At 40.9% G+C, this 14,391-nt stretch overlaps 4 protein-coding genes across 4 annotated transcripts; all 4 read left to right on the top strand.

Annotated features, from left to right (window-relative positions):
* Positions 1–480: 480 nt before the first annotated feature.
* On the top strand, positions 481–3,264 carry LOC137895269 (protocadherin alpha-3-like). The gene is made up of 2 exons (XM_068740750.1): positions 481–2,832; positions 3,256–3,264. The coding sequence occupies exons 1-2, from the start codon at positions 481–483 to the stop codon at positions 3,262–3,264; spliced, it is 2,361 nt and encodes a 786-aa protein (XP_068596851.1).
* A 657-nt stretch (positions 3,265–3,921) lies between these two features.
* LOC137895268 (protocadherin alpha-7-like) lies at positions 3,922–7,092 on the top strand. Its single transcript, XM_068740749.1, has 2 exons — positions 3,922–6,276; positions 7,042–7,092. Exons 1-2 carry the CDS (start codon positions 3,922–3,924, stop codon positions 7,090–7,092), a joined length of 2,406 nt encoding a protein of 801 aa, XP_068596850.1.
* A 154-nt stretch (positions 7,093–7,246) lies between these two features.
* LOC137895267 (protocadherin alpha-8-like) lies at positions 7,247–9,637 on the top strand. Its single transcript, XM_068740748.1, has one exon. The coding sequence runs from the start codon at positions 7,247–7,249 to the stop codon at positions 9,635–9,637; it is 2,391 nt and encodes a 796-aa protein (XP_068596849.1).
* Positions 9,638–11,086: 1,449 nt separating this feature from the next.
* On the top strand, positions 11,087–14,005 carry LOC137895265 (protocadherin alpha-8-like). The gene is made up of 2 exons (XM_068740747.1): positions 11,087–13,444; positions 13,979–14,005. Exons 1-2 carry the CDS (start codon positions 11,087–11,089, stop codon positions 14,003–14,005), a joined length of 2,385 nt encoding a protein of 794 aa, XP_068596848.1.
* The last annotated feature ends 386 nt before the right edge of the window (positions 14,006–14,391 follow it).

Raw genomic sequence — 14,391 nt, 5'->3', positions numbered from 1 at the left:
AGAAACCATTACAGATAATGAAAGAAATGATAATGGTAACAAGGTGAACATCTGGAGACATAGTTCTTGTTTATGTTCAATTCCGTAGTTCATTTGCCGCTAATTCTCTGACATGGTGCTTAATGTTGAACAAACTGGAACCATATGAAGAATTTATTTTATAAATGATTTGTGATAATTATTGTTGCTCACTTTAACGTGATAGATGCATTATTACGCACGTTCACACGGTGGCAGTACCTTATCAGTATGGCGCCTCATCATCTCAGGTCCAATGAACCGGTCCCTGCATGTACATCCAGTCTGCTGAGAAATGAATTGGCTTACACGCTGCAAATAACGAAGCGCTGATTGTTGAGCGTCTCTTAAAATAATCATTTTGCAGGAAGATATAAGTATTCTTACTGCTCTGATGGAGATTGCGTTTTAGACAAGAAGAGAATTATGGACGCATTTGGATTGGGATTTTTACCTCGAAGCATGAGACAAAGAGGATGGGAGACATGGCTACAGCGACTATTTTGCGTTTTGGGTTTGCTTTTATTTTTCAAAGGAGGCTCGGCACAACTGAGGTACTCGATACCCGAAGAGCTGCAAGAGGGAAGTTTTGTCGGAAATATCGTTAAAGATTTGGGAATAGACTTGAATTTGATGACGCAGAGAGGATTTCGCATTATGTCCGGTCCAACCGATTCGCTTTTCAAGGTAGATGAAAACGACGGTGCGCTTTATACCAGATATGCAATCGACAGAGAGGAGGTGTGTAAGGAGAGCGCTACGTGTTTAATCGATCTAAAAACGGTTCTCGAAAACCCTCTCGAGGTGCATTACGTTACCGTGGAGATAACTGATTTGAACGACCACTCCCCCACATTTCCAGAAAAAACAAAGAGATTAGAGATTTCGGAGTCTGCGCTGCCCGGGGCGCGATATCAGCTGCAAAACGCGTACGACCCGGATGGTGGAACAAACTCCGTCAAACAGTATAAAATCAGCCAGAACGAGCATTTTCGTTTGGAGATTAAAGACCGTGGAAGAACTGGTAAAACTCCGATTTTACAGTTGCAGAAGCAGCTCGACAGGGAGGCGAAAAACAGTCACAGACTGGTGTTAACGGCTATAGACGGTGGAAACCCGCCGAAGAGCGGTACGGTTGAAATATACGTGGATGTTCTCGATGTAAATGACAACATGCCAGTGTTTACCAAAGACACGTACGCAACCGTGCTACGAGAGGACGCCCCAGTCGGCACCACAGTCATTCAAGTTAACGCCACCGACTTGGATGACGGTCCGAACGGAGACGTTGTCTATTCATTTGGAGCTAATGTTAAAGGTAAAATTCTCGAGCTGTTCAACATCGACTCTGTCACTGGGGAGATAATTGTGACAGGCCGCGTGGATTACGAGGAGCAAGATAGCTACGACGTTGACATACAGGCCTCTGATAAGGGAAGTATTCAATTCAGAACGGATAAGAGTGTTCTCATTGAAATTGGTGATATAAATGACAATCCTCCAGAGATAGAAGTCGCATCGTTGTCAGGCGCTGTTGCAGAGGACTCGAGACCAGGAACGACGGTTGCGCTCATCAGCATTACTGATTTAGATTCTGGAGTGAATGGGAAAGTAATGAGCTATGTTGTCCAAGAGAGCCTTTTTAAATTAACTTCTTCAGTTCAAGCGAATATGTTTGCTGTCGTCACGAAATCAGAGCTGGACAGGGAACAACAATCCATATATAATATCACAATAATCGCGAAGGACGCAGGCGAACCAGCCTTAACATCCGAAAAGACAATCCGTGTATTTGTACAAGACACGAATGATAACAGGCCAGTATTTTCAATGCAACAATATTCTTTCTACATCATGGAAAATAATCCCCCAGGAGCTTGTGCATTTTCTGTCAGTGCGTCTGATCGTGATGAGGGAGACAATGCCGTTATTTCGTACCATATTCTCAGAAATGCAAACCATGACAATAAAATGACTTCAACTCTTAGCATCAACTCTGAAAATGGAGACATTTTGGCTCTAAAAAGTTTTGACTTTGAGACCCTGAAAACGTTCCGGTTCCAAGTTGTTGCCACGGATTCTGGAACTCCGTCACTGAGCAGCAACGTCACAGTGAACGTGTTCATTCTGGATCAGAACGACAACGCTCCAGTCATCCTGTATCCAGTCAGCTCCAACGGTTCTGCTGAAGGTGTGGAGGAGATTCCCCGCAACGTGAACGCAGGACACTTGGTGACTAAAGTCAGAGCCTACGACGCTGATATAGGATATAACGGCTGGTTGCTGTTTTCACTGCAGGAGGTCTCTGACCACAGTCTCTTTGGTCTGGACCGCTATACAGGACGGATCAGAACACTTCGCTCACTCACAGAGACAGACGAGGCCGAGCACAAACTGGTCATACTGGTGAAAGACAATGGGAACGTTTCCCTCTCAGCAACAGCTACTGTGATTGTCAAAGTTGTGGAGCCCAAAGAGGCTTTTGCTGCTTCTGATGTTCAAAGTTCTGCAACGGATGAGGAGGAGAATAATGTGACTCTTTATCTGATGATAACTTTGGGCTCAGTTTCAGTTCTTTTTCTCATCAGTATCATCGTGCTGATTGCAATGCAGTGTTCAAAAAGCACCGACTATACTTCTAAATATCTCCCAGAGACGAATTATGATGGGACAATGTGTCACAGCATCCAGTACAGATCTGGAGACAAACGCTACATGTTAGTTGGACCCAGGATGAGTGTTGGATCTACTATTGTACCGGGCAGCCAGGCTAACACGCTGGTGCTCCCTGACAGGAGAGGCGCATCTGAGGAGGTAAGAAATATCACGCTTGTACGTTTTTATCTTAATTTTATCTGCAATGTCTTACTGCATGCAAAGTGTGTTTCCTTTACACCTGTTACACACGATATCATTTTTTTTATCTTTTCCTTTCAATAATCTATAATCAATGTATATAAGATGGCTACGAAACTATAGCTACAGCTATACTGGCTGCTTTATAGATTCTTGGATTGGTCCTTTGAGCAGATTCAGCTTTTCTGTGGATTATATTAAAACAAGTATTTCGTCCTTTTTGTTAAATTGTTTTCGTTTAATTGATACCGAGAGGTCATTGGATTTCGTTTGTATGCACCTCAGTAATTTTGGAGTGAAGTTTGATCTGTGATAAGCATGCAATTAAGGGAAGCTGAATATCAGATAAATTCACATATCCGAATTTTAATTTCGATACAGATGGCTTAATGATGTGCTTCATAGTTAATTTGCTAAATTATTTTTGCCAAAATAAATATTCAGAATTATTATGTCATCCATTTCCTTTTTTATGTTCTTCTAAATAGCTCTTGTGGTTTCGGTGACGGCCGTCGCTGTCTTTGGTGCTGAAACATTCACTGACAAGTCTTCTTTGTGGATCATAAAGACACGCTGTCATTTGAAGCAAGCATGCATGATATAACCCAATTAAAGTGTTGCACACTTATTGGCCTTTTTTCTTGTTTTCTTATACGCGTATATTGATCATGGCAATTTCTAAAAAAGTGGTTCAAAGTGCAAAGTTAAAAAAATTAATATAATATAATATAATATATATTTATTGTATATACATTTCCGTATTGCAGTGTGATTCTCTATCACTTGGTGTCAGTATAACGACAACGTGTCCGTGTATTTTTGTCATACCGAGAGGAAGCGTCCATTCAAACCCATCCCAAACGGAGCATTTTACGCATTGACCGCTTGAATACACCATTTATTTTCGATTTTTTTTATTCTGTGTGGAATAATGGATGAAGGACGTTAACGAATCCGACGGGGGGACTTTTCGTTTTAATATACGACAACAGCTCTTTGAATCCGCTTTCTGTTTTTTTCTTTTTTTTTATATTTCACCCTGCTATCATGGAACAAAGACGACGCGAGGGACGGAGACAACAGACAACATGGATTGTGTATATGATGGTTTTGCTATTGAGCAGAGCTTCGGGACAAGTTCGATATTCTGTCTCCGAAGAAGTAGACGAAGGCACTGCTGTTGGGAATATTGCTAAGGATTTGAGTCTTGATAAGACGACGCTGAAGGAAAGAGGGTACCGTATTGTCGACGGATCGGCACAACCTCCCTTTGGCGTTAATCAGGCCAACGGTATCTTATATGTGAACAGAAAAATTGACAGGGAGGAAGAGTGCGATCGAAGCAAGGTTTGTCTGATCGATATAAAAGTCGTTTTAGAAAACCCACTGGAGGTTCACTATGTGATAGTAGAGATTGTGGATGTAAACGATCATGCGCCGATCTTCCCTGAGAAAAAAAAGACAGTAGAAATTTTCGAATCTGCATTACCAGGAGCAAAATTTCAGTTACAAGCTGCTCGTGATGCTGACAGTGGCTCGTTATCTGTTCAGCAGTATAAACTGAGCCATAACGAACATTTCCGTTTGGAAGTGAAGGCTCGTGGTGAAGATCGTAAAACCCCGAGTTTAATTCTTCAAAAGCCACTTGATAGAGAACGTCATAAATCACACGTGTTGTTTCTGACAGCCATTGACGGAGGAAAGCCGCCGAGGTCTGGCAACATGACCATCATTGTCGAGGTTTTTGACGTCAATGATAATCCTCCTGTTTTCAGCCAGGAGTCGTACACCGTGTGGCTAAAAGAAAATTCTCCTCTGGGTACGACTGTTATTCAAGTTAATGCAACGGATCTGGACGACGGTTCAAACGGCGAGGTCGTTTATTCTTTTGGAAACGACGTGGACGCACGAGCACGCGCGCATTTCGATTTAAATTCACTGACTGGATTAATTACAGTAGCGGGATCTATAGACTTTGAAGAATGCAGGAGATATGAAATTGATATTCAGGCATCCGACAAAGCGGTGGCAGCACTTGCTACAGAGAAAAGCGTTGTAATACAGATTGATGACGTAAACGACAACGCACCACAGATTGAGGTGACGTCTTTTTCGCGCGCGCTCCCGGAAGATTCAAAACCGGGAACCACAGTGGCCTTGATTAGTGTTAAAGATTTTGACTCCGGTGATAATGGAAAGATTCTATGCTACATAAGTCCAGATATGCCCTTCATGCTCACACCCTCTTTACAAAATAATTTTTATTCTTTGGTCAGCAAATTGGTTTTGGATCGAGAGCAGTTATCGGAATACAGCGTAACAATAGTAGGTAAAGACGCAGGTGAACCATCTTTAACGTCAGAAAAAACGATAACCATCGCCTTGTCAGATGTAAACGATAACAGTCCGGTATTTTCACAGAACCCATACTCTTTTTATATTACTGAAAACAACAACCCGGGAGCGTCAGTTTTATCAGTGGTAGCCCGTGATGACGACGATGGGAGTAATGCGCTCATTTCATATCACATAGTCAGGGACAAAAGCAGGGAACATTTACATACCTCGTTTCTAAATATTAACAGTGAAAGTGGAGATATTTTAACGCTAAAAAGTTTTGACTTTGAGACCCTGAAAACGTTCCGGTTCCAAGTTGTCGCCACGGATTCTGGAACTCCGTCACTGAGCAGCAACGTCACAGTGAACGTGTTCATTCTGGATCAGAACGACAACGCTCCAGTCATCCTGTATCCAGTCAGCTCCAACGGTTCTGCTGAAGGTGTGGAGGAGATTCCCCGCAACGTGAACGCAGGACACTTGGTGACTAAAGTCAGAGCCTACGACGCTGATATAGGATATAACGGCTGGTTGCTGTTTTCACTGCAGGAGGTCTCTGACCACAGTCTCTTTGGTCTGGACCGCTATACAGGACGGATCAGAACACTTCGCTCACTCACAGAGACAGACGAGGCCGAGCACAAACTGGTCATACTGGTGAAAGACAATGGGAACGTTTCCCTCTCAGCAACAGCTACTGTGATTGTCAAAGTTGTGGAGCCCAAAGAGGCTTTTGCTGCTTCTGATGTTCAAAGTTCTGCAACGGATGAGGAGGAGAATAATGTGACTCTTTATCTGATGATAACTTTGGGCTCAGTTTCAGTTCTTTTTCTCATCAGTATCATCGTGCTGATTGCAATGCAGTGTTCAAAAAGCACCGACTATACTTCAAAATATCTCCCAGAGACTAATTATGATGGGACAATGTGTCACAGCATCCAGTACAGATCTGGAGACAAACGCTACATGTTAGTTGGACCCAGGATGAGTGTTGGATCTACTATTGTACCGGGCAGCCAGGCTAACACTCTGGTGCTCCCTGACAGGAGAGGCGCATCTGGAGAGGTAAGATTAATATTAAATATTTTTATATTTTCCCATTTCCACCATATTTATTTTTTTAAATGTAAGTGATGACAATTTTCTATTGGATTGGCAGCGAATCTACACATTCATCCTCCCTTCTCCGTATTTACACAAATGTTTTTCTTTTTTTTTTTTTTACATTAGCAAGCAGTATTTATTATTATTATTTATTTTCACCATCAAGCGACTAATTCATATGCCGACTTTGTAATTTACAAGAGCTGGATGAAACGAAAAAAGTTGCACTCACGGAGAAAACGAAATTAAAAGGGGCGTTAAGATAAGGAAACAGACAGGAGTAAACACAACAAATATATAACAATAATAAAAACTTAAACAACATCAAGTATAATATAGGGGAAAGATGATGTTGATTTCGAAATAATGTGGAAAACAGAATAACAATAATGGGAAACTATTCATAATTATTTTATTATAATAAAATCCAGTCAATTGAAAAAAATAAAACTATGTAAATTCAAGATTCACACAATGTGAGTCTACTTTATAATACACGTATATTCTAGATAAATACGAACCTATGTTTCATTGCTTGAAACGCTCATGTAAAGCTCAATGTTATGACAGGTCCTAATGTGCGGCTCATATTTGCCCATAAATGGACCGAATTTTCGAATTCGCTTTGATCGTTTACATATTGTACCGAAACTGCATGTTGTCAACAAAGTGGACACTTGGTGCCAGTGTCGTTCAATGATTCTGTGTGGCTGCATTTTACGTCAGAAGCTTTATGTGAACCAAGGCTTTTGCATTTTTCTCATGGAGCGTAGTTGAGCGCATGCAGGATCGCGGTGGGCAGCAAAGCGCACATTATATTGTAGGCGTTTTTTGTTTCGAAGGATCTTGGGCATTTTTGTGAGTCAAGAAGCACTGAATCCCGTTCGTGTATCGACGGGGTTACTGGACTGCTTCCCATCGCTTTTAAATCATGGAACAAAGAAGACGCATATCAGGGTGGGAGCGGCGGCGTTGGTTTGCTTTCATGGTTGCTTTGGATATTCTGTGGAGCGGAGCTTCTGCGCAGATCAGATATTCAATATCCGAAGAGGCTCCGGAAAAAACGATTGTGGGAAATATAGCCAAAGATTTGGGACTTGATAAGAGTGGACTAAAAGACAGAAGATATCGTATTGTAACGGGCTCGACTGATCCCCTTTTCCAGGTGAATCAGAACGATGGCGTATTGTTTGTGAAGAGAAAAATAGACCGGGAGGAGGTGTGCGACCGGATCACTCCATGTCTGCTCAATTTAAAAACCGTGCTAGAAAACCCGCTAGAAATCCACTACGTGGCCGTGGAAGTACTTGATATAAATGACCACAATCCTGTTTTTCTTGAAAAAGAGAAAAGGCTTGAGATTTCTGAGTCGGCCTTGCCGGGAGCAAGATTTCAGCTGCAGGCTGCGCGAGACCAGGATGTAGGCCAGTTCTCCATTCAACAATATAAAATCAGCATGAACGACTATTTCAGATTAGAAGTGAAAGACAGAGGCGAAGACCGTAAAGTACCGTTTTTGGTTCTACAGAAGCAGCTGGATAGAGAAACAGCTGGCAGGCATGAGCTGCGTCTGACTGCCGTTGATGGAGGAAAACCCGCGAAATCTGGCGCTATAGAAATAATTGTGGGTGTTCTTGATGTAAATGACAACTCACCAGTGTTTGCCAAAGAACTCTATTCTGCCACGCTCAAAGAAAACGTTCCAGTTGGCACTGTAGTGATTCAAGTCAATGCGACTGATATGGACCAGGGCGCAAATGGTGAGATAATATACTCATTTGGCAAAGAAGTTGATTCAAAAATAATGCATTTATTTAGTATTGATGCAAACACTGGTGCAATTAAAGTAGCTGGACAGATTGATTTTGAGGAGAGTAAAAGTTATGAAATTGACATTCAGGCATCTGATCAGGGGCAAGTTCCACTCACAACAGATAAAAGTGTTATGATTAATATTATTGATGTTAATGATAATGTTCCTGAGATTGAAGTTACATCTTTTTCTAGCAATGTTAATGAGGACTCCAAGATAGGAACCACAGTTGCCCTGATTAGTGTCAATGACGTAGACTTTGGAATCAATGGGAAAGTAATTTGTACAATCAATGATGATGTCCCTTTCACTTTATCTCCATCATTACAAGAAAATATATATGCTGTTGTCACCAGATCACAATTAGATAGGGAACAGGATTCCCGATATGATATCACAATTACTGCCAAAGACGCTGGTCAACCATCTTTTTCAACTGAAAAGACGTTAAGTGTTGCCGTATCAGATGTGAATGACAACAAACCACAGTTTTCATCAAGCCCTTACACATTTTATATAATTGAAAATAACATCCCAGGAGGCTCTGTGTTTTCTGTCAAAGCTTCTGATCATGATGAGAGCGACAATGCTCTCATTTCATATCACATCCTCAGAGATGGAAGCAAAGCAAATATAGTCACTTCATTTCTAAATATAAATAGTGAAAATGGAGATATTTTGGCTCTAAAAAGTTTTGACTTTGAAACCCTGAAAACGTTCCGGTTCCAAGTTGTCGCCACGGATTCTGGAACTCCGTCACTGAGCAGCAACGTCACAGTGAACGTGTTCATTCTGGATCAGAACGACAACGCTCCAGTCATCCTGTATCCAGTCAGCTCCAACGGTTCTGCTGAAGGTGTGGAGGAGATTCCCCGCAACGTGAACGCAGGACACTTGGTGACTAAAGTCAGAGCCTACGACGCTGATATAGGATATAACGGCTGGTTGCTGTTTTCACTGCAGGAGGTCTCTGACCACAGTCTCTTTGGTCTGGACCGCTATACAGGACGGATCAGAACACTTCGCTCATTCACAGAGACAGACGAGGCCGAGCACAAACTGGTCATACTGGTGAAAGACAATGGGAACGTTTCCCTCTCAGCAACAGCTACTGTGATTGTCAAAGTTGTGGAGCCCAAAGAGGCTTTTGCTGCTTCTGATGTTCAAAGTTCTGCAACGGATGAGGAGGAGAATAATGTGACTCTTTATCTGATGATAACTTTGGGCTCAGTTTCAGTTCTTTTTCTCATCAGTATCATCGTGCTGATTGCAATGCAGTGTTCAAAAAGCACCGACTATACTTCTAAATATCTCCCAGAGACTAATTATGATGGGACAATGTGTCACAGCATCCAGTACAGATCTGGAGACAAACGCTATATGCTAGTTGGACCCAGGATGAGTGTTGGATCTACTATTGTACCGGGCAGCCAGGCTAATACTCTGGTGCTCCCTGACAGGAGAGGCGCATCTGGAGAGGTAAGAAACAAACTAACATGTGTGCTGTGATTTGATGCCAACAATCACAAGGACTGCATTGAGCTAAAGCACTATATTTCAGCTTAAAAAAAATAGGAAATGTATTTCAGATATACATTACCATTCGAAAGTTTGGGGTTACTCCAGAATTCCCTTATTTTTGAATGAAAAACACTGTTTTTCAATGAAGATAACTATAAAGTAATTGGAAATACACTCTATACATTGCTTATGTGGTAAATTACTTTTCTAGCTGCAAATGTCTGTTTTTTGGTGCAATATCTACATCGGTGTATCAAGGCCCATTTTCAGGAACTCTCACTGCAGTGTTCTGATGGCACGATGTGTTTGCTCATTGTCAGAAGCCTAATGCATGAGTAGAAAACCCTGTGCAATCATGTTAGCACAGCTGAAAACAGTTTAGCTGGTACGAGAAGCTCTGGAACTGACCTGGGTGACCCCAAACCTTTGTATGATTTTGAATGATAAACCATGTGTTATCAGTACTGTCTGGCATTTTTAAACTTAGGAAAAATATAAATGTGTCTGAAGTGTTTGGAGAAATCACAGCTTGTAAGTAATTTATTTTTAATTGCATGTGAATGACAAGTATTGCAGTAAAAAGTATTTTTGACATATTTGGAAGTATGATAACATGATGAATTCGTTTTTATTATTGCCACATTCATGGCATGCTTTATTTCATTGGGCTCTGTTCAGATTTCAGTAACTTGTGTTTAATATGCCATCTCTTGGAATTACATATGTTTTATTTATTATACACAACAAAACGTTTTTGTTTCGTTTTTTTGTCAACGGTGCTGAGTGGCAGTTTGAGCAGATTTGCTGGTTGAAGGTGGATGACTGCACACTTTTTTTCAGTTCGTATTATCTTTTAACAAATATGATGAGGTCAGATGATGGCAATTTCTATCTTTAGCACAGACTTTTTTCCTCCCTTTACGGTTTTTTTGTATTTAATCTTTCATATATTGACATAATTTCCGTGATTTGAGATGTGAAAACACAATACTAACATACTGCTTCTGGGAAGGCGTTCATTTTGAAGTTTGTTTGAAGGAACGAATGGGTGTTTGTTTATTGGGGACTCCCTCTCTAAATATTTTTTATCTGAATAATCCAATATCGTCCTTGATTTTAGCTGTGAAATAATTTTCCTTTCATGAAACATACCACAAAGCCAGCTGAGTTTTTGTCGCATGGTGTCAGGGTAACTTAAAATTCAGCAGCACACGATCTCGTCCTCACTGCATTTTCGTTCCACCTCTTCACAACATCCCCCCTTCCATATCTGCACAGCCATTTTTGCGATCGTGCCATCGTAAATGCCTTTTTTTGGAAACAATTTACTATGTAGGAAAATGTGAAAAAATCGCTTTCGGGATTTTGCTGGATTACGTTTTTGTAACGTGTGCGCTATACTGGTGCGTGGAGTAGACGTTTTTTTCGTGTTTAACAATGGAACAAAGGAGATTGAATCCACGAAGGGCGCGTCGATCTTTGGTCGGCTGCGTCGCTGCGGTGCTTTTGTGGAGCGTTGCCTCGGCGCAGGTCAGATATTCAATCTCTGAGGAAGTGAATGAAGGAACTGTTGTTGGAAATATCGCGAAAGATCTGGGAATAGATAAAAACACACTGAAGGACAGGAAGTATCGGATTGTTTCTGATTCTGCGGACCCGCTTTTTCATGTGAATCTAAACGACGGCATCCTTTACGTGAGTCGAACGATTGACAGAGAAGAGGTGTGCGCGCAAAGCAGTACGTGTTTAATCAATCTGAAAACCGTGCTAGAAAATCCACTGGAGGTCCATTACGTGGAAGTGGAAGTGATGGATATTAACGACCATTATCCAGTTTTCCCGGAAAAAGACAAACGACTGGATATTTCGGAGTCTGTTCTACCCGGAACACGCTTTCAGTTAAAACCGTCACGGGACCCAGACAGCGGTCCTTTCTCTGTGCAGCAATATAAACTAAGCCCGAATGATCACTTCCGATTGGAAGTCAAGAACAAAATAAATGATGGTAAAATACCGATATTAGTTATTCAAAAATCTTTAGACAGGGAAGCAGCAGGAAGTCACTCCTTAGTTCTGACCGCACTGGATGGAGGTAAACCTCCAAAATCTGGTAATCTGAATATTCTAGTAAACGTTTTAGATGTTAATGATAATGCTCCTGTTTTTACTAAAGACGTTTATTCTGTTATGCTGGATGAAAATGCTCCAGTAGGGACAACAGTCATACAAGTGAATGCAACTGATTTAGATGAAGGCTTGAATGGAGAAGTAGTTTATTCATTCAGTAACAGTATGAATCAAAATATACTAAATATTTTTGATGTAAATCCATTTACAGGCGAGATAATTGTTAAAGGGTCATTGAATTATGAGGACAAATATATATATGAAATAGAAATTGAAGCATCAGATAAATGTGTGGTTCCTCTTACAACAGAGAAAAGTGTCATTATTAAAATAGTCGACATTAATGATAATGCACCTGAGATTGAAGTTACCTCATTCTCAAACTCCATCCCTGAAGATTCCAGACCTGGAACAACAGTTGCTCTCATCAGTGTGAATGACCTGGACTCTGGTCTGAATGGAAAAGTTATTTTTTCTATGGATGAGGATGTTCCGTTTATGTTATCACCATCCATAAAGGACAAAATGTATTCATTAGTCACTAAATATCCTCTGGACAGAGAGAAACAGTCAAAATATGATCTGAGAACACAAGCAAAAGATGCTGGTCAACCTGCATTATCATCTGAAAAGACAATCAGTGTTGTGGTGTCAGATGTGAATGACAACAGCCCAGAGTTTTCACTGAGTCCTTATACTTTCTATGTCACCGAGGGGAACGATCCAGGAGGCTCCGTGTTTTCTGTCAAAGCTTCTGATCGTGATGAGAACGACAATGCTCTCATTTCATATCACATCCTCAGAGATAGAAGCAAGCAAAGTAAAATAACTTCATTTCTAAATATAAATAGTGAAAATGGAGATATTTTGGCTCTAAAAAGTTTTGACTTTGAAACCCTGAAAACGTTCACGTTCCAAGTTGTCGCCACGGATTCTGGAACTCCGTCACTGAGCAGCAACGTCACAGTGAACGTGTTCATTCTGGATCAGAACGACAACGCTCCAGTCATCCTGTATCCAGTCAGCTCCAACGGTTCTGCTGAAGGTGTGGAGGAGATTCCCCGCAACGTGAACGCAGGACACTTGGTGACTAAAGTCAGAGCCTACGACGCTGATATAGGATATAACGGCTGGTTGCTGTTTTCACTGCAGGAGGTCTCTGACCACAGTCTCTTTGGTCTGGACCGCTATACAGGACGGATCAGAACACTTCGCTCATTCACAGAGACAGACGAGGCCGAGCACAAACTGGTCATACTGGTGAAAGACAATGGGAACGTTTCCCTCTCAGCAACAGCTACTGTGATTGTCAAAGTTGTGGAGCCCAAAGAGGCTTTTGCTGCTTCTGATGTTCAAAGTTCTGCAACGGATGAGGAGGAGAATAATGTGACTCTTTATCTGATGATAACTTTGGGCTCAGTTTCAGTTCTTTTTCTCATCAGTATCATCGTGCTGATTGCAATGCAGTGTTCAAAAAGCACCGACTATACTTCTAAATATCTCCCAGAGACTAATTATGATGGGACAATGTGTCACAGCATCCAGTACAGATCTGGAGACAAACGCTACATGTTAGTTGGACCCAGGATGAGTGTTGGATCTACTATTGCATCGGGCAGCCAGGCTAACACGCTGGTGCTCCCTGACAGGAGGTTTACTACTGAGGAGGTAAGGGGTGATTTTTGGCTTACCACAATATTCTTCTATGTCTCGTCCTTTCGTGCATTGGTTCGGTTTGTCTTTCAATGCTTATACTGATTTGTATCGTCAATAGCCGCACCTAAATATTTGTCTTGCCTCATTTTCACTTAAAATTGTGTTTTCTGTATTGATATATGAATAAGTATTTCAGATCTTAAAGATAGCAACAGGAAATTTAAACTTTAAATAATCTTCCCTTATAGTGTGATGCATTACTTTGTTGAACTTGGAAATATATATATATATATATATTTGTTAAATTGTTGGAAAACGTTTTTTCTTCAGATGAAAATATATTTTTGAGGTTTTTTGACTGGTACCATTTATCTTTATTACTCATGAATTGCCTAATGATTGGGTAATACTCTTGGAGATGTGATTTACAAGGAATCACTGTCCATGGTGCTGAGCCTCTTATCGGTTCCCATTTTCCTTACGTGGGTAACACATTATAACATATATTCTTCTTATTTTTCTTCCTCTTTCGGCTTGTCCTATCAGGGTTCGCCACAGCAAATCAACCTTTAGCCGATTGCATGATTCATTCTGAAAGTTTAACGCCTCATGGCATTGCTGTCGCAAACCTCTGCATTTATCCGGGCTTGGGACCGGCTCAAGGGAGAAACTACCGATGCTACTTTCTGAGCTGCATTATTTAAAAATAAATACATGCAGATTATAACATTAATTCAACCTCAGAAAAAGTCGGTTCTCGAGTACAATATATTAAACCAATATATGAGAAACGAAATAATGACGAATATTATTATTCTGAACATCCCGAATGGTTTTATCTTTTGAGGTTTAACTGAAGGACTTTCGTTGTTGTTTACTGAGCACTTCTTTCAGCTATATTTTTAATGAGTCCCCGAGTTTTCCTTTTTGTTTCTAGATGTGAAATATTGTACTATGTA

Source organism: Brachionichthys hirsutus, chromosome 6 (assembly GCF_040956055.1).
Source record: "Brachionichthys hirsutus isolate HB-005 chromosome 6, CSIRO-AGI_Bhir_v1, whole genome shotgun sequence".
NCBI lineage: Eukaryota > Metazoa > Chordata > Actinopteri > Lophiiformes > Brachionichthyidae > Brachionichthys > Brachionichthys hirsutus.
Note: the sequence above shows the minus strand (reverse complement) of the source record. Positions and strands in the feature narration are given on the sequence as shown.

Bases quoted from the DNA above. Each gene is read 5' to 3' on its own strand.
- LOC137895269 (XM_068740750.1), top strand. From the start codon at position 481: ATGAGACAAAGAGGATGGGAGACATGGCTACAGCGACTATTTTGCGTT.
- LOC137895268 (XM_068740749.1), top strand. From the start codon at position 3,922: ATGGAACAAAGACGACGCGAGGGACGGAGACAACAGACAACATGGATT. The intron at 6,277-7,041 runs GTAAGATTAATA...ATTTTACGTCAG, and splicing joins GGAGAGGCGCATCTGGAGAG to AAGCTTTATGTGAACCAAGG.
- LOC137895267 (XM_068740748.1), top strand. From the start codon at position 7,247: ATGGAACAAAGAAGACGCATATCAGGGTGGGAGCGGCGGCGTTGGTTT.
- LOC137895265 (XM_068740747.1), top strand. From the start codon at position 11,087: ATGGAACAAAGGAGATTGAATCCACGAAGGGCGCGTCGATCTTTGGTC. The intron at 13,445-13,978 runs GTAAGGGGTGAT...TTGTCCTATCAG, and splicing joins GGAGGTTTACTACTGAGGAG to GGTTCGCCACAGCAAATCAA.